We start from the raw sequence: 17,656 nt of genomic DNA on the forward strand, positions 1-17,656 counted from the left end.
TGCTAGGCATGGCCTTGGGCTTCCCTGGTGGCTCAGATGATAAAGAATATGCCTGCAATGCAGGAGACCTGGGTTCAATCCCTGGGTTGGGAAGATGCCCTGGAGAAGGGAATGGCTACCCACTCCAGTATTCTTGCCTGGAGAATTCCATGGACAGAGGAGCCTGGCAGGCTCCAGTCCATGGGGTTGTAAAGAGTCGGACACAGCTGAACAACTTTCACCTTCACTTTCACCAGGCATGCTGCGACCTAGTTCATGCCAGCTTGGTGGTGGGGCAGGGGGTGAACCCAGGAGGAGCTCTGACTGGAGGAGCTGCATTCTAGAAGTGTCTTGTTGTAGAAGGCTGACTTGTCTATTGCTTCCCCTCACCCCCAAGTTCAGCTAAACCTGTGCCTATGGGTTCCTGCGTTGCTGGATTCTCCCCTAGTCCGAGGGTTAATCGGCAGCAGGGTCGCCCTGAGCCTACCGTGGGGCGGAATCCAAGGAGTACCTGAGGAGAAAGGGGAAACTTGGAGGGGTGAAGGCAATCATCTCTGAACCTGGGGCCCCTCCCTGTCCAACAGAGGTCGGGGGGTGAGCACGTGGTCTGCAGGAGGAGCTACTGCCCCAGCTTCTCGAGCCCATGGATTCTGGGAAAGTTACAAGGTGACCTGCCTGGCTCTTCGCACTTCTGTCTCCAAGAACATCCCTTTCCAGAGATGAGGTTGGAGCACCTTGGTTTGGTGTGAATGAACGGGGCACTTCTGACTCTCCTGGTCAGCTCACATGCAGGTGGATCCCAATCCCAAACTGGGAACCCTTCAAAGCCCAGGGTAAGCTCAGAGTAAAGCCTGGTGGAAGATGAGGCAAGACTTGGGTGGTGACCTGGGTCCAGGCAGTCCTTAGGACAGCCCTAGAACTGCCTTCTCCAGCCTCAAAGCCTGGGTGCTGTACATGGGAAGTGGCATAAGCAGGCATTTGATAAATGCTTATGGAAAGAAGGCTTGGAAAGAGATGGTGTTCCCAGTCCCTGGATAGGTCCAGGTCAGTTGCAAGGGGCTTCTGGGGACCGGACACCAGAGTGGGTGGAAGTGATGATGCTCATGGGCTTAGTACTCCCACGGGGGTCTAGAGCCCCAGCCATCCAGGCAAAGCTTGTGGTCACTGCTGGGCAGCCGTCCTGGGAAAATCCTCTGGAAGTCCATGGAGGTGGCCCACCCCTGGCATGCCCCCAACCCTGACCCCATGGAGATCGCTTAGAAGCCCTGCCCCCCATAATAATGAGATAATAATAATGACCATAATGAGAACAGTCACCCACACATGTGCACAGCGCTTTACAGGTTACAAAGTGTTTCACATACATCATCTCATCAATTCCTCACAACAGCCCTGTGAGGTAGGCAGGGCGGGGAGTAGCGTTTCCATTTATACAGATGTGGAGGCTGAGGCCCAGAGAGGGTTGATGACCTGTTCGAGGCCACATAGCAAGTTGGCAATAGAGCTGGGACCAGAGTTAGGCCTCGGCGCCCGGCTCTCTCCACTGACTGCGGTATCCTCCAGAGGACCCCAGCCCCTGTCCAGAGTCTCAGCCACACCCGAGCCAGGCCCCCCTGCCCCCTGGCAGTAGTGCTGCCTGGCAGCTCGGCAGACAGGCCCTCATCCCCACTGGGCAGCCCTGTCCCCTCCACCCGCTCTCTGCAAACAGCCAGCCCAGAGCTGGGCCCAGATCCACCACCCAACCTGCTCCTGGTGACCACCCTGGCAGGGTGGGCAGGCAGGCGGGTGGGGCTGGAACCTCCTTCCCTGTTTTCCTGAGTGATCCCTCCCCACAGGGGAAGAGAAGAGAAAGGAGGAAGAGGAGGAGGAGGAAGAGAAAAAACAAGAAACTGAGTTGGAAGAGGGCCCTGGAGCAATCAGGACGTCAAAAGTTTGCATTCCGACTAGCTATAGGAAATAGCTTTTTTTTTCTCTTTTTATTATTTCAAGTTTTCATAAAAATCCATAATTATTGAAACCCAAGTTACAGAGGAAGTTCGTAACTTTTTTTATTGAACTATTGACTGTGCCGCATGTTGGTTTGTCAGCTTCTGACTCCAGTCTGTCAACGAGTGCCCCTGTGTAGGTGGGGTCCCCAGGCCTGGACTTCTGAGGTCCTGGTAGGAAGAGGGCAGGCGGTGAGGGCCGGCGGGGGCAGCAGGGGACGGGGTGGGAGGGAGAAAAAGTGTGTGTGCAGAGGGGTCAGGAGGAGGTGGGAAGGACTGGGGAGCCCGCGGAGGGCGGCCAGGCCCCTCCCCCTGCCCAGCGCGCCCTGGGGTCCCTGCACCCCCGCCCCATCCTCAGATCATCTTCATGTTGAACTTGCGAGGCGCGTCAGCGGAGCTGATGCCTGCGTCCGACTTGCGGGGCACATACTCAATCTCGATGTTGTGCTTTGTGTTGCCCTTGCCCCGGCTCCAGAGAAACAGCAGCACCAGACAGAAGAGGACGACGCCCAGGAAGGAGATGAAGCCCATGGTGGTGGCGATGATGAGGGTCTTGATGTCGAAGGGGAAAGGCACGGTGGCGCGGGTGCTGTTGGCCTCTCCCTCGCCCGGCTGGTTGGAGATGAAGGCGAAGGTCTTGTTGGGCTGATGGGGCCAATCCGGCGAGTAGCTGCGCACATGCAGGTGGGCAGGCATGGAGTCGTTGCCGCCCGCGTTGGCCGCGATGCACAGGTACGTGCCGTTGTCCTGTACCTGGGCGTAGCGCACCTCCAGCGTGCCGTCTGGGAAGACCGTGAGCCGCCCGTTGCTCTTGGCTGAGACCAGGTGCTTGCGCGGCGAGAGCCAGAGGATGGCGGGCGGCGGGTCCCCATCCGCCCGGCACACGAACTGCACCGTGTGGCCCTCGTCCACGAACACCTGCTGGGCCTTGCGGTCCCGGATGCGGGCGCGGCGGCAGGTGAAGTAATTGGGCAGGAGCACGTCGGGGAAGTCCTTGAACTCCTTGCCCTGGACGAACTCGGGCGTGGCACACGTGGGCTGCTGCCGGTTGAAGTTGAGCCGCCAGCGGCGCCGGAACACCCACAGGAGCCGGCAGTCGCAGGCCAGCGGGTTGGAGTCCAGGATGAGGGTCTCCAGGTTGCCCACCGAGTGGAAAGCCGACTCCTCCAGCGTGGTCAGCTGGTTTCCGGAGACGTTGAGCACGCGCAGGTAGTTGAGGCCGCGGAAGGCATAGGGCTCCACCACGGCCAGCTGCCCGCCCACCAGCTGGATCTCCTGCAGCCTGAGCAGCTCATGCAACATGGAGCCCTCGATGGTGCTGATGGGGTTGTAGGAGAGGTTGAGGAAGCGGAGATAGACCAGGTGGCGCACGGCCAGGTAGGGCACAGCGGTCAGGTTGCAGTGCGTGATGGACAGGGACGTCAGGTTGAGGCCGTAGAGACAGTTGGGAGTCATGGTGTCCAGGTAGGGCCAGTGCGAGATCTCCAACACCTTGAGGCGGTACAGCCTCTTGAAGGAATAGTCCCGGATGGCATTGATGTTGAGGTGCCGCAGCCGCAGGACGATGAGACCGTGCAGGTGGGACAGCGCCTCGGTGGGGATGGAGGTCAGATTGCATTTCTCCAGCGTCAGCTGCTCCAGGCTATTGAGGCCGCTGAAGGCTCGGTGGGAGATGTAGACGAGGTCGTTGTCGCCAACCTCCAGCGACTTGAGGTTGTACAGGTCCTGGAACATGTAGTCCAGCAGGATGACGATCTTGTTCTCGCTGATGTCCAGCTTGGTCAGGTTACTGAGGCCGGTGAATACACCCAGGGGGATGAGCTTCAGGCGGTTGCTGCGGAGCCCCAGCGTCCGGAGGTTGAAGAGGTTGTTGAAGGCGCCGGGCTCCACGGCGCTCACGATGTTCTCATTGAGCTCCAGCTCCTCCAAGTGCGGGAAGCTGGCGAACTCGTCCTGGTTGAGCGTTTTGATGCGGTTCTTGCCCAGGTCCAGCAGGCGGGTCTCCGTGGGGATGCCTTCCGGCACCGCCACGAAGCGCTTCCGGTGGCAGAGCACCGCGCGGTCCTGGGCGGAGCACTCGCAGCGGGGCGGGCAGCCCGTGGCCGAGCCTGACAGCACCGAGCCCAGCACCAGCAGGAGGATGGGCTGCCAGCAGGCCAGGAGGGGGCTGGGCATGCTCCTCGCGCCCCCCGCCAGCATCCTCTCACTCACCTGCGGCCAGGAGAAAGCACAGGACAGAGGAGGTGGTTAGAAGACAGTGTTCGTTGGTCCCCTGCCCGGAGCCCTGTGTGCCCCTGTGCCGTCCTGCCCCGTCAGGATGTCCCTGACCCAGAGAGAGAGGCAGGGGTCCAGAGTGGCATATGACACCTGTCGGGGTTGTCAACACAATGAGGTCCAGATACCCAGGCCAGGGGAACTCCTGCTGATTCCTCCTTGCCCCTTACCCTGCCCAGAGCCCTTCTAAAGGACTGTCCTACATCCCTGGGATCCAGTGGCTTCATGGAAGGGGTGAGGTCACTTCTGGTGATCCTGGAATTGGCACCCTAGGCTGTATCCACCTCCTTTTCATTTTACATTTATAGGCAATGGGACTCCCAGCATGCATCCCACCCCCCAACCTGGCACCCTGAGCTTCAGCTTCCCCTGGTGCTCATCAGGGATAAAGCTAGACCTGCTGAGCTGCCCTCAGGGCTCAGAGAGGGGATCAAAGGGGCTCAAAGGCTGAGCCCTCTAGGAATGGCCAACAGAGCAGCACATGTGGGACCCAGTTGGGAAAGGGCTTTTGAGGCTACTGGGGTCCACCCTCTTGGCCTTCAGCCTGAGCATTTCCCAGCACAGAGACCATGACCCCCTCCCTATCAACAATGTGCTGACCCCAAAGCCAAGAACCCTGGGCAAACAGCATACCCAGTGGTTCCTGCCAGTGTCTACAAGTCTGCTCCCCATGGGGTTTCTGGATCAGTGGAGGGCACCCCCTTTCAGAAAGCCAGGACCCAGCCCTGAGGCCTCCCCATGGAACCTCTGCAACTCTCACAGTCCTCCAGGTCCCCATGGTGACCCACCCAGGCTCCTGAGCTCAGGATCCTGCTCTTCTTTCCTCCAGGAATGCCCCTCCCTCACCTGTGGAAACCCCATTTTCAAGGCCTAACTGAGTCCACTGCTCTGAGAAGCTTTTTCTGATGCCCAGTTGGAAGTGTACTTCCCTCCAAAGAACACACCCCACCCCCAACCAGGCTTCATCTGTCTGTCTCTCCAGGTTCCAATCACTGTCTTCTGAGTACCAGGGTCCTGTCTGATGGGGGAGCAGTCAGACCCCCAGGGCCCAGAAAGGCACAGGCAGCCCCACATTGTAGCACTGGGGATGGGAGGCTTCTTACAGTTGGGTCCCGAGGAATGTGGGGACTTGGGTGGTGGTGACTAGGGAGATCCACTTGAGGACAGGCTGCAGGTGGTGTGAGTGAGGGGTGTGCAGGAACTCACCCCCTAGACACAATTACTCTCTCCTCATGAGTTCAGAGGCCATTTGCTCCCACTTTTGCCCAGAATGCTCCTCCCTCCTCCAATGTTCCACTCCATGGGAAACTGGCCCAGCGGAGTACTTAGGGGGTTGGGAGGACTAGTCTGGAACTCCCTGAACAATAGAGGTTAGACCAGATGGTCTCTGGAGTCCAAGCCGAAGCCCTTTTGTTCATGGGGTGAAGATCCATCCCACCCAGCCTGGAACCCTTGGGGCTCTGCTGGCATCCACACAGCCCACACCCACGGCCCCGAGGGGGCCTCACTGCAGGAAGGGGATGCTCTGGCAGGAAGGGGATGCTCCGGCAGAGAGGATCCCATCCCTCTGCCACCGCTCAGGGCCCTCTCCCATCCCTCCAAGCTCCTCCCCACGCCTGCCCACAGCCTCCACTTCTAAAGCTACAGGTTCTGTCACCCACACTTCAACACTTAAGGCAGCTGGGGCTTGGAGAGCTTGCGGCTGCCCCAGGACACCCAGCCAGCTGAGGAGGTAGACTGGGGACCAGGACTCTGCTCTGTCAGACTTCAGTGACACCACCCACTTCCCAGTGCTCCAGGGTCTCCCAGGACTGACAGGTGCTCCCTAGTTGTTGATCGACTAAGTGACCGATTAGCCAGAGAGGGTTCCTGGTGTCACCGACATGTTACGAAATCTGCAAGGTTTTGTTATTCTCAAGGGCTTTGTCCACCACCCCCACTTCCCTCATCCCCTCTCATTCTCTCTCCAGAGTTTTCTGCGGTTTGGCCTCTCCCACCCACTCCCATCAGGCCATTTTCCACAGTCACACACGCTCCAATGACCCACCAGAAAAGCAAACATCCTGGCAGACGATCAATAAGTAATTGGGATGGCAGCTGGGGCTGGCGTGGTGTGAGCCTGGGGACCGGGAGAGGTAAATAGGACTTTTAGCACCCAGCTCAGGCTGGGCTGGTTGGGGGGGTGGTGGGGGTGGGGGCTGCTGGAGAGGATGCCAAAGAATGAGAATTGGGGCAGTGAGTGCACAGGGTCCGTTGAGATGTTGGTAAGACCCTCATACAGACAAGAATCCAGCACTGAAGACCCCACCGCCTTGTCTCAACCTATGCATCTCCCTCTTCTTCCACCATTCCCCCCAGTGAAGCCACCCAGGCATCCCAGCCTCATCCTGTGCATTCCTGCCTCTAAGCCAGCTCCTTTTGGAGATCTCTCCCAGCCTCGCAGCCCCAGCAGCCTTTGTGACATCCACCCCAAAGGCCACCTCCTCCATGAAGCCATCCTTGATCTACTCAATCAAAAATCATCTCTTGCCCACAACTCTGAAGCACCTTATATTTATCAGTAATGACATTATGTAACTGATGTATAACACATCTCATTCTAAAAATGATTTGAGCCAATGGCCAGTAAAATGATATTACAAGATGATAAGAAGATAAAGCTAAAGGAGGCAAGCCAGTCAAGAAAGAATGCCACAAAATCCTGTGTAATGGTAAAAGGTTGGAGCTTCCTAGTGACCTGGGCCAAGAGGGAAATATGCTACAAAGCTTCAGCACTTGACACCTCTCCTGTGTCATATGTTTAACACTGGGTCAAACCCTCACGGGTGCATTTGTCCCACCTGCTAAGACAGTAAGGTGCGTGTGGGAAGATGGTGTGTCTACAGCCTCAGGCCAAGGTGTGGCACGGAAAAGATTCACTGAATGTTCTCTGGAAGGAAGTGTGTGTGCATGAAAGAGTTTTTGCAGGGGTTGAAGTCACTCTGATGAGGCTGACCCTGGAGCGGGTCCACTGAGCAAAGAGACACCTGCGGGATTCAAATGTTGATAAAAAGCGGGTCAGCATTGCTCTGGGTGGCAGGCCCAGCAGCTACACCCACAAAGGAATGGACAGTTCCAGAAAGACAAATCCTCCGAATTGCCTCTTCCCTCACCTTTTATGTGTGACTGTCCTAGAAGATGGGGACACTGAGGCCTAGAGGGGCTAAGACGGCTTCCCACGCTGGCACAGCACACTGGGCCTGGTCTCCCCATCTAACACCCCTGCGGGGTCCCTGTCATCAAGGGATGCTGACAGGCTGGTGTCTGAGGGGGTCACCAAACCTGCTGAGTGAGCAACATGCTGCTCCCGTCTGCCCTGGCACCATCAATCCTGCTGGTTACTCCTGCAGCGGCCCAGGAGAAGTGTTTTATATATTTTAATCAGTGTTTTATTTTGGATCCTTGCCCCCTGAAGGGCTTCCCACAAGGGCAAGAGTTTAAAAATTGGCCCAATAAATACAAAGGAAATGAACATGGAAGGCTGGCAGGTGGGCAGACAGAGGAGAGCCATGCCTGGGCCACAGCGCACAGAGCCCACAGCAGCCTGTCTGTGTCCTCCCAACCCCAGAGCGGTAGGGGCAGCCGCGCCATCAGAACTGTGCTGTAGAGGGCCGCCTGCCACTCACGTCGGGGGCAGATGTGCCCCGGCTCTCTTGCTCCCCACACCAGCCACTCCACTGAGTGTCCTGGAGGACTCCTCCCCTCTCTGCCTTTTCCCCAGCTGTGCAGCACGGGGGTGGGGGGCGAGGGGTGGATGCCAGGGTTCCCTCACAGAAGTTGGATCTTCTCCAGCTAGAAAGTCAACAACATCTTCAAACCCATGTAGGGAATGAAGAGCAGTAGGGCCTCAGACCCCAAAATGCAGCTCTATAGGGGCTGGAAGGATCTATCTGAAGGTGGCATCCCTAGCTGGGGCCTCCCATTGGGGCTGTTTCCCTGGGGCTCCCTGCTAGCTCAGCTGGTAAAGAATCCACCTGCAGTGCAGGAGACCCCATTTGATTCCTGGGTGGGGAAGATCCCCTGGAGGAGGGCATGGCAACCCACTCTAGTATTCTTGCCTGGAGAATCTGCATGGACAAAGGAGACTGGCGGGCTGCAGTCCATGGGGTTGCAGAGAGTCAAACACAAGTGAGCAACTAAGCACACATCCTGGGGCTTAGGGTTGGAGGGAGCAGCTGATGGAGACTGAAGAGGCATGGGATGACCCATGGGTGGGCTTGGAAAACCCCTGAGGGAGGTCAGGGGTCATTCTGTCTCCTAAGGCAGCATCTGAGGCCCTTGGGGGTGTGGGCATGCCATGACCACACACCCAGCCCGACCCATGGAAAATGATCAGACGCCCGCACTTAGGGAAGGGGTGGTACTAGCAGCTGCAGGCCACCTGCTACAGGCCAGGTTTAGGCTTTATCCACACCGTCTTAGAAACCCTCACCCAGCGTTCAAAGAGATATTTCTTGTCCATTTTACAAATGAGAAAGGTGGAGGCTTCCAAAAGGGAATACATCTGACTTTAACTCGGCTCCAAAGCCAGGAGGCAGCAGAGCCTCCTGTTCCTGCGGGTCAGGCTGCCTGTGCCAAGTTACCATGTGAAACAGGACTTCTTTCAGACACACAGGCCAGGCCAGAGCCAGAGGAGGAGGGGCGTGTCCCAGCAGTGCCAGGCCGAGGGAAGGCACTAGAACTTAGGTAGCTGAATACAGGTACATCTGTGTCCGTGTGTCGTGTGCTTAGTCACTCAGTTGTGTTAGACCCTTTGCAACTCCATAGACTGTAACCCGCCGGGCTCCTCTGGCCCTGGGATATCCCAGGCAAGAATACTGGAGTGGGGATCTTCCCGACCCAGGGATCGAATCTGGGTCTCGTCCATTTTACCCGCTAACCCAGTGGGGTATGACCTTGCCCCTTAAATCAGACAACTTTCAGAAAATGGTATGTTGAACACACTGAATTTTTTCAGTGTTTCCCCACCATACCATTCTCCTTTGCCTGCTGCCACTGTCTATGCTACAATCTCACCGAATTTGGGGTCGACTGCAGCAAGGAGGGAAGGTTCAGTTATTTTTGGTTTACGGTATCAATATTTCATGGTGTTCCCACTCAGTGTTCCTCAGGGACCGCAGGGAAATCCCCAGCACATGCAGACATGAGATCCCTCACCACGGAGGCGCCCACTGCCTCCCCAGGATGCGTGGCCCCCTGGGTCCTCAGCCTGGCTGTGTGACCCGGGGCAGCTGTGACAGGTTGCTCCCTCACTGCAGAATGAGGCTGTTTTGTACCGTCTTGTCTTGTCCTGCCACCCTGCGTTTCTCAGGCTGGGTCTGCAGCGGGAGGGAGGAGGGAGACAGACCTGGGACAGGAAACTGAGGGCTTCAGAGAGTCTGCCTTGGGCCCCACTCAGCTCTACTCCCCTTTCCTGCGTGCGTGCTAAGTCATGTCCGACTCGGTGCAACTTCATGGACTGTAGCCCGCCAGGCTCCTCTGTCCACATATTGTCCAGGCAAGAGTACTGGAGTGGGTTGCCATGCCCTCCTCCAGGGGATCTTCCCCACCTGGGGATCAAACCTGCATATCTTACGTCTGCAGCATTAGCAGGCAGGTTCTTCCTTGGTGGCTCAGACAGTAAAGCGTCTGCCTGCAATGCTGGAGACCCAGGTTTGATCCCTGGATCGGGAAGATCTCCTGGAGAAGGAAATGGCAACCCACTCCAGTACTCTTGCCTGGAGAATTCCATGGACGGAGGAGCCTGGTAGGCTACAGTCCATGGGGTCGCAAAGAGTTGGACACGACCGAGCGACTTCAATGTCAATGTCAATGTCTTTACCACTAGCGCCACCTGGTCAAAAGTCCTGGGCCATGAGCACATCCTGTTCCCACCACCACACCTTGAGGTGGGTCAGTTACTCAGAAAGGGACTTAGGCAGGGTCACCGAAGGTTGGAGGCAGGTCAAGGTCTAGCTTCTTTGTGACTTGCCCTGTCCCCAAATCCCTGCCTCTCTGAAGTCCCTTCTTTGCTTTCAGCTCCAGGACAGAGTAGCTGGATCCATGTCATGAAATGATAGAGCACGTTTGTGGTAAGTGTGCCTGTTCAGAGGCAGCCATGACCACGTGGCTCAAAGTAGGGTAAAGTGGGGCTGGAGTGAGGCCCGTCTGGAAAGCCCCTGAGGGCCGCACCATCCTGGAGTCTTGTCCCACAGCAGTGGTAAACCATCTGCCTATGCCTGGAGGTCTCCCGCTCAGCCTTCAGAATCCAGCTCAGGGGTGTTTCACGCCAAGCTGCTCTTTGCAAGTCCCCAGGAAGAAGGGATCACTTCCAGGAGGAGGGGGTCCCTCTGGATCTTGGGTGCCCCCATACCAGACCCTGCTGGTGTGCTGACCTCTGTCCCTTTCTCCCTCTGCTGGAGCTTCTGCTGCCCCCCCCCCACTTCTGGGTCCCCCAGATGGACAGTCCACAGTGCAGGGCTGAGGCTGATACAGCTCAGGAGTGCCAGGCCCAGCTTCAAGGGACAGAGGGCCTCCTGCCCCCACCACAGCTGCTGGGCCAGCTTCCCAGGACAGCTCCCAACTCCTGGTCTCGGCTCTTTATAGAGGCCTCAGGGAGGAGGTGTCAGGCTGAAACCCAGACACATTTCTACCGGCCAAGCGCGGAGCAGAAAGGGTGGCATTTTCAGCCAAGAGAACGGTGAGGGCAAAGATGTGCAGGGTGGAGGCGACTGATGTCCTGGAACCTTTGAGAGCATCTGAGGGCTCCTAATTGCTTCTCTCCTACCCCAAATCCTGACCCAGGTCCCTGGACTCCTTTTAAAGATCCTCCATTCTGCCTTTCCAGGGCTAATCCCTGCTGAGGTGTGAATGGCTGATAATGGCTTAAGGTGTGAGCTGCTAATGGGGGGAACTTGGTCTTCCCTGGCCAGTCTAATCCTGCAGGGCTCTGCTGAGAGCCAAGGGAGGGCAAGGGTTGCCTCCCGGCACAGGGGGGTGGGGACACAGGAAACTCTGAGAGGAGGGGTGAGCACCCAGGCTGAGTTCTGGCAGGAGAAATCGGGACGACTGAGGCTGGCGGGCAGGCAGCTGAACCTCAGCTGTGCATCCGTCCATCTGTCTCCTCTGGGGCTGGTCAGCCCACCCTTTCCCTCTCCCTCTCCTCTTTCAGCTGCCACCCCCCTGGGAGAGAAAAATCAACCTGAAAGAAAATTGAGGTCATGTCCTTTGTCATGTGTAATTCTTTATTTTCCTCTAGCTCTTGGTTCCAGCAGAGTTGCTGGGCTCCCAGGATGTGTGTGTGTGTGTGTGTGTGTGCGTGTGTGTGTGTGTGTATGTGTGTGTGCGTGTGCGTGTGTGTGTGTGTGCGCGCGTGTGCAGGCACCTGGGTGGCCTGTGTGGGTGTCTGGGCCTGTAGTCTCTCCTCCCGCCACTGCCACCAGCCCCATCTCCCAGGTACGCTCCCAAAGTTGCTCACCTGGCCTCTCAGCCACGGCTGGGCTGGAGGGTGCTGCCTGGACACAGTGTGGCTGCCCGCCCATTTGCTAGGGCAGCTGCCCCTGTACGGCCCTGGGCAAACACTGTGCCACCTAAGGGAGGGACGCTCCTGCCCACCCCATCGCCTACCCCTCCAAGCACAGCTGGTCTCGAGAGCTGCCAACCTTCCGGCCAGCTCGCAACCCCAGGCCATTTGTGGGATAAATTATGAATTTTAATTGTCAGAGCATCTTAGTGTTTAAAGGCTTCTATATATAGGCTTTGCCATCCTGGAGCTGCTGGCTGGGTGGGGAGGAGCCAGGGTGAGGCAGGGCCACTTCTGGGTGGGCAAACGGTCCTGGGCTCACAGGTCCCTAGCCGGGTCTCTGGCCAGGGCACCCTGCCCTACCGTGTGGTCTTGGGTGAGTCCTGGACCACTCTGGACTCTGCCTGTCCTTCCACAGGGTTGTTCCGAGGTGAGAGAGCTGGCCTGGGGGAGGCAGGAGGGAACCACTGACTCTGGGAAGCATCCGTGTTGTCTGCTGCGGGCCTGCCTGAGTGGACAGCACTCCCGGTTGGCCCGGTGCTACCCCAGAATTGAGGAGGGGCAGGCAAGCACCCATGTGGCAGCCTGATGGGGCTCAAGGAAAGTGCAGGTCATTCACCCCCAAACCTCCCTTCCCATCTCTCTCCAGGCCTGGATGCCCACTCAGACCTTCAGGGACAGGAAGGTGCCCCTGAAGGACTTGGGCCCCCTCTACCACCCAGGCCAGGGGCCCCTTGGGAGGTGCTTAGCAGACACACCTGCCTCACCTCCCCTCAACGCCGCCCTCCTCCTCCAAGCCGGCTTTGTGGGGCACCCAGGGCCCTCTCCCAGTGCTCCAGTCTTGGAGGCTCATCTACCTTGGGAACTTCTCAGGCTGGCGCATTTCAGGCATTGGAGGTCTGAAAATCAGCCAGTCCCTCCCTGGGAGGGTCACCAGCCTTGGGTTTGAGAGAGTGGGCAGGTCACAGCCTGAGAAACCCAGGGTGGAGACGGGGGAGTGGAGGGAAGTGGTGGATCTAATTGTGGGGTCTGAGGGTCAGAGACCTCATAAAAATGATGATGATGATGATGATGACGACTAGAAAAACCCTAGGAGAGGGCTTTTGGTGTGCTGGGTATTATTCCACGTACTCTACCTATGAAAATTAACTTTCCCTCACCACAACCTGCTGAGGTAGGTCCCATTATTGTTCCCATTGTGCAGATGGAAAAGACAGAAGCCCAAGGAAGCTGTGTAACTCGCTCAAGGTCACAAAGAGGTTCTGTTGGTCCTGACCATTCTCATATACTGCCTCTCTCCAAATCAGGTTCAGGGCTGCTGAGCTACACAGTCGCAGGCAAGTGGCTTTATGTCTTGGGGCCCTAAACTCCTCATTTAGAAAAGGGAAGGGCAGGGGTGAAACTGCTCTCACAGGGCTGGGGGCAGAGAATTTGAGGAGAAGGAAGGGAAGAGACATTTATATGCAGCACATTAACTAAATGCTTTGCAGACTGACCCACCAACCCTCATCACATACCCTATGATGGAAGTACCATAAGCCCCATTTTACTGATGAGGAAACTGAGGCTCCAGGCCATTAATTCACCTGGCAAAGGTCTCTGAGCTTGTCTAATTCAAGAGGCATGACAACTCTAGAGACCATCACTCAAGTGAGGAAACTGAGGCCTGAGAGCATCAGTGACTTACAGCACCTCGCGGTTGGGATTAGGGAAGAGGCCCGGCCTCCTAACAGCGGCCACCTTCTCTCCCCAACACCTTAGCCTCTCCATTCACGGTGTGGCCGTCAGGGACATTTGAAGGTTTTCGTTTATTCTGCCCTGGAAAAGACTTAAAAACCACCCCCTAATACATCACAAACCAAGGTCCAGTGAGGTATTTATAACATGGGACAGGCAAACTATAAATAAAAACCCTTGCCTTGTCTTGGCACTGACTGTTCAAAGCCCTCTCTGTTCAACTGAATCTTGGCCAACCTCTTGCCAAAGTCTATTTTCCCAACCCAGTATATATACTAATTTCAGTATCAAGTTCTGCCTAGTCACAACTGATGCCATCACCTGGCTGTGTGTTCACGAGAAGCCCAAACTTGGGAGGGCCCGGGCATCTCTGCAAATCTCTCAGGTTGCAAAGCAGAGGGTGCAAAGGGCCCAGTGCAGGCCCATAAGGCGGAGCCAAGACCCTGCATGGAGTCACAGAGGAGGCCCATTCAGTTCAGTGCATGAGCACTAGGTTACTTCAGTCATGTCTGACTCATTGTGACCCTATGGACTGTAGCCCACCAGGTTCCTCTGTCCATGGGGATTCTCCAGAAAAGAACACTGGAGTGGGTTGCCATGCCCTCGTCCAGGGGATCTTCCCAATCCAGAAATCGAACCCCTGTCTCCTGTGGCTTCTGCATCGCAGGCAGATTCTCTACCTCTGAGCCACCAGGGAAGCCCCATTCAGCTCAGTACAACGAATCAAATGGAAGATCAGAAGGCTCAGCCTGGAAGATGTGCCTCGAGAGATAATGAGTGAGCAGACTGTCATGAGAGGTATGCAAGCAGAGACTGTGGACCAGAGACACTGTAGAAGTCTTCTCTGCTGGGCCCACACTTCAGCAGCCCCTCTTAGCTCTGAGATACCCCCACCTTCCACCCTAGTCAAGAGAGCTGACATGGCCAGGTCCCCAGCCTCATCTGCAGCCCCATGCTGGACCAGACAGAGGGAGCCTGCTGCCCAGGCCCCCACCCACTCCACTCCCAGAGCCATGAGCAGGTTCCCTGCAGAGGGAAGCAGAGGAGGTGGTAGAGAGAGATTAATTCCCCGAAATGGGAAAAAATAGAAAAACACACACACACCACACACCCTAATAACATGTAATAAGAGGTTGGAGATGAGGAACAATGCCCTGGTAATGTCACCCTGGCGGCAATCAATTTGGGTGTCACATGAAATAGGCATAATTATTCCGCCAGCCCCATCGCTCGTCTCTAACCAGCTCCAGGGGCCCGGGCCCAGGCGGGGAAAGCGGTGCGGAATCAATTGTTGGTGCACCAGGCTGGTAGAGGGAGCCGCTCCAAATTAGCTTGCCGGCCCCGCGTGGCTCAGCCCCTGAGGGCAGGCAGGGGCTTGGGGGCCTTGCAAATGCCCAGGAGCCACCTTGTTCAGCCAGCCCTCACTTGCTCAGTGGGCAGGGGCAATCAGGGAGGACTTTCCAAGGAGGTGGGAACGGAGGAACACAGATACATGAGTTCACTCCTCGGGTCACCAAACTCTTACTGAGCACTCAGCCAGGCCAAGCCCCACACCAGGTGCCAGGGGTTTATCAGGGGGCTCTGCATTGTTAAAATGATGAAGCAAACTCTCCCTCTACCTCCCAAGCTGGGACCACCCTGCCCATCCGGTGGGTGAACACAGTGCTGCTAGGATTCCTTTGGCTCTAAATCTGCAGGGACTTGAGCGCTCCCTGTTCCTCCTTCATTCTCACCCACTGGGGAGAACTCCCTGACTGTTCTTCCCCATCCCTGAGCTTGGGGTTTGTATGGACAACATCTCAATACCTGGGAAAACTGAGGTGCACAGGGAATGACTGCTTAGTGAGCATCCATTACCCACTGGCGGTTGCCTATCTCAACCCCCATTTCATACACTAGAAACTGTGAATTTCAGAAATGCAAATCAAGGCCACAACATAAAATCATTCTACACTCATTCAGTCAGTCAAATTCAAGATGTCTGGGACGTCCCTGTAAGAAGGCCTGTGCTCTGCAACAAGAGAAGCACCAGAGTGAGAAGCCCTCGCGCCGCAACGAAGAGTAGCCCCCACTCACCACAACCAGAGAAAAGCCTGCACAAAAGCAATGAAGACCCGGCGCAGCCAAAAATAAATAAAAGATTTTTTTTAAGATGTCTGGCCATATCGAGTGTGGGTGAGTGTGGGGAATAATGGGGATACTCATCTCCTGCTGGGGGAGGCATTAATGGCCCAACCAATTTGGGAAGCGCTGTGGCACATTTCCTAGTGAAGCTGACAGTGAACACGACGTGTAGTCCAGCAATTCTGCTCCTAGCTGTGTGCCCCCAGAGATGCTCTGCATGTTGTCTCAGGGAAGGGACCAGAAAGTTCACCGTGGTATTGTTTGTAAGAGCAAAAAGGGAAACAGCCCACATGCCCGTTAATAGAAGAAGGATAATATACTGAAGAATAAATGCAAATAACAGAACATTATGCACCAGTGAAAATGAATGAACTACACCTATCATTATTTGCAACAATATAGATGAAGCTTAGGCATACAACATTGTTCTTCAATGTTTTTTCTTAAAAGCAAATTCCAGAGGATGGCACAGTTTCCTGTTCCTTTTACAGAGTTCAAAAATAACTAAAACGGAACAATTTCTCTATATTAAACTATGATTTTTAAAAGGTAAGGGAATACTAAATAGATCATTTAGGGTAGTGGTTGCCAAGGGATGAGGGAGAAGAAACACACAGTAGATGTATATTGCTATTAAAGTGCTGGTGTTCAGGTTGGGAGGAGGGTCATGATATTCATTATATTAGTAGTAGTAGTAATACTAAATATATTAACTAATTAACAGGCCATGCCTGCACCAGTGAGCAAGAGTCCCAGACCAGAGGTCAGGAAGAAGGCATTCTAGATTGAGCCCCATGCTTGTAAGCTGGGGATTTGGGGGAAAGTCATTCTGCCTCTCTGGCCCTCCATTTTTTCTTAGCTATAAAATCAAATCTCTGTACCACCTACAAGGCTAAGACAGAGAGTACATCACTGATACTAGGAGTAATAGCAGTTCTGGAGAATTTACTGTGTACTCTTCTAAATGCTTTGCACATATGAACACACAGTTTTCATAATGGCCCTCTGTTATCCTCACTTTATGGATAAGGAGGCCAAGGCCCAAAAGATTAAGTATCAATAACTTGCTCAGAGTCATAGAGGTAGGCAGTGGGAGAGCTGAGATTTGAACCCAGGCATCTGCTTCCAGGGACCAAACTCAACAGCCTCACTCACGATAAAATGACATTGAAGGAACTGAATGCACACGAGGAGAGGACTGTTGTCAGAACAGCTCTACTGGGTCCACAGAGCCCAAGGATAGTCACTCAACACAGAAACAAAGGGCAGCATGCTTCAAATGCATTTGGAAATGAACTTGCCTTCCCACACTCTTTCTACCAAAAAACAGTCCCTGGTTCTAGAATCCTGCTCTTTATGTCTCTGCCAAATCTTCTATTGCCTCAAGAGATACCCAGCCCCTCTGTCTTCCTAGAGGACCCCTGACTGCCGCAGCCCCCCAGGAACAAATCCCATCCTTCTCTGAGTACCCATGTGTACTACTGAATACCCTGCCGGGGCCTCCCCAACCCTGCCTGGGGCATCCTTGATGTCCTCCACCTCTGCCATCCACAGGCTGAAGATACTGTGTCTCCTCCAGGTGGTTTTAGCCACCAGAACCAGCTGCTCCCTGGTGCTTCCCAGAATCTTCCCTATCCTAGAGGCCAGGCAGGGGAGCCCTGGGGCTGGGTACAGGATTGCCTGGAGTGTTCAAGGCAATCCATGGGGGCCATGGGAGGGTCTAGTCCAGGGCAGAGCAGGCATCTCAACCGGGATGTGCAGAATAAATGTATGGATGAATTGGTACAATATTAGATGCAAACCAGGTACTGTGGGTGACTGGGGGAAGAGGGTCAGTGACGGGGAGCAGTCAGGGAGGCTTCCTAGAGGAGGAGCCAGGAGAAGAGAAGACCTTCTAGGTAGAAATGCTGAAGCAAGCCAGGTGATGGGGGGATATGTAAAGGGACTGTTGAGAATGGGACAGAGAGCCATCAGTAGGTAGCCATCAGGAGGCAGGAGGTCCCTGAGGAGAGCTAAA

General features: G+C 55.4%; 1 protein-coding gene across 4 annotated transcripts in view; it reads right to left on the reverse strand.

The window, feature by feature from the left end:
- Positions 1-1,287: 1,287 nt before the first annotated feature.
- LINGO1 (leucine rich repeat and Ig domain containing 1) overlaps positions 1,288-17,656 on the reverse strand; it is an 84,402-nt gene continuing 68,033 nt past the window's right edge. For all 4 annotated transcript variants that reach the window (XM_061394764.1, XM_061394762.1, XM_061394761.1 and 1 more), the window contains one exon: positions 1,288-4,175. In XM_061394764.1, coding sequence (XP_061250748.1) covers positions 2,319-4,163 — 1,845 coding nt within the window. In that variant the 5' untranslated portion in view covers positions 4,164-4,175 and the 3' untranslated portion in view covers positions 1,288-2,318. The remainder of the gene's footprint in view (positions 4,176-17,656) is intronic.

Source organism: Bos javanicus, chromosome 21, assembly GCF_032452875.1.
Source record: "Bos javanicus breed banteng chromosome 21, ARS-OSU_banteng_1.0, whole genome shotgun sequence".
NCBI classification, from domain to species: Eukaryota; Metazoa; Chordata; class Mammalia; order Artiodactyla; family Bovidae; genus Bos; species Bos javanicus.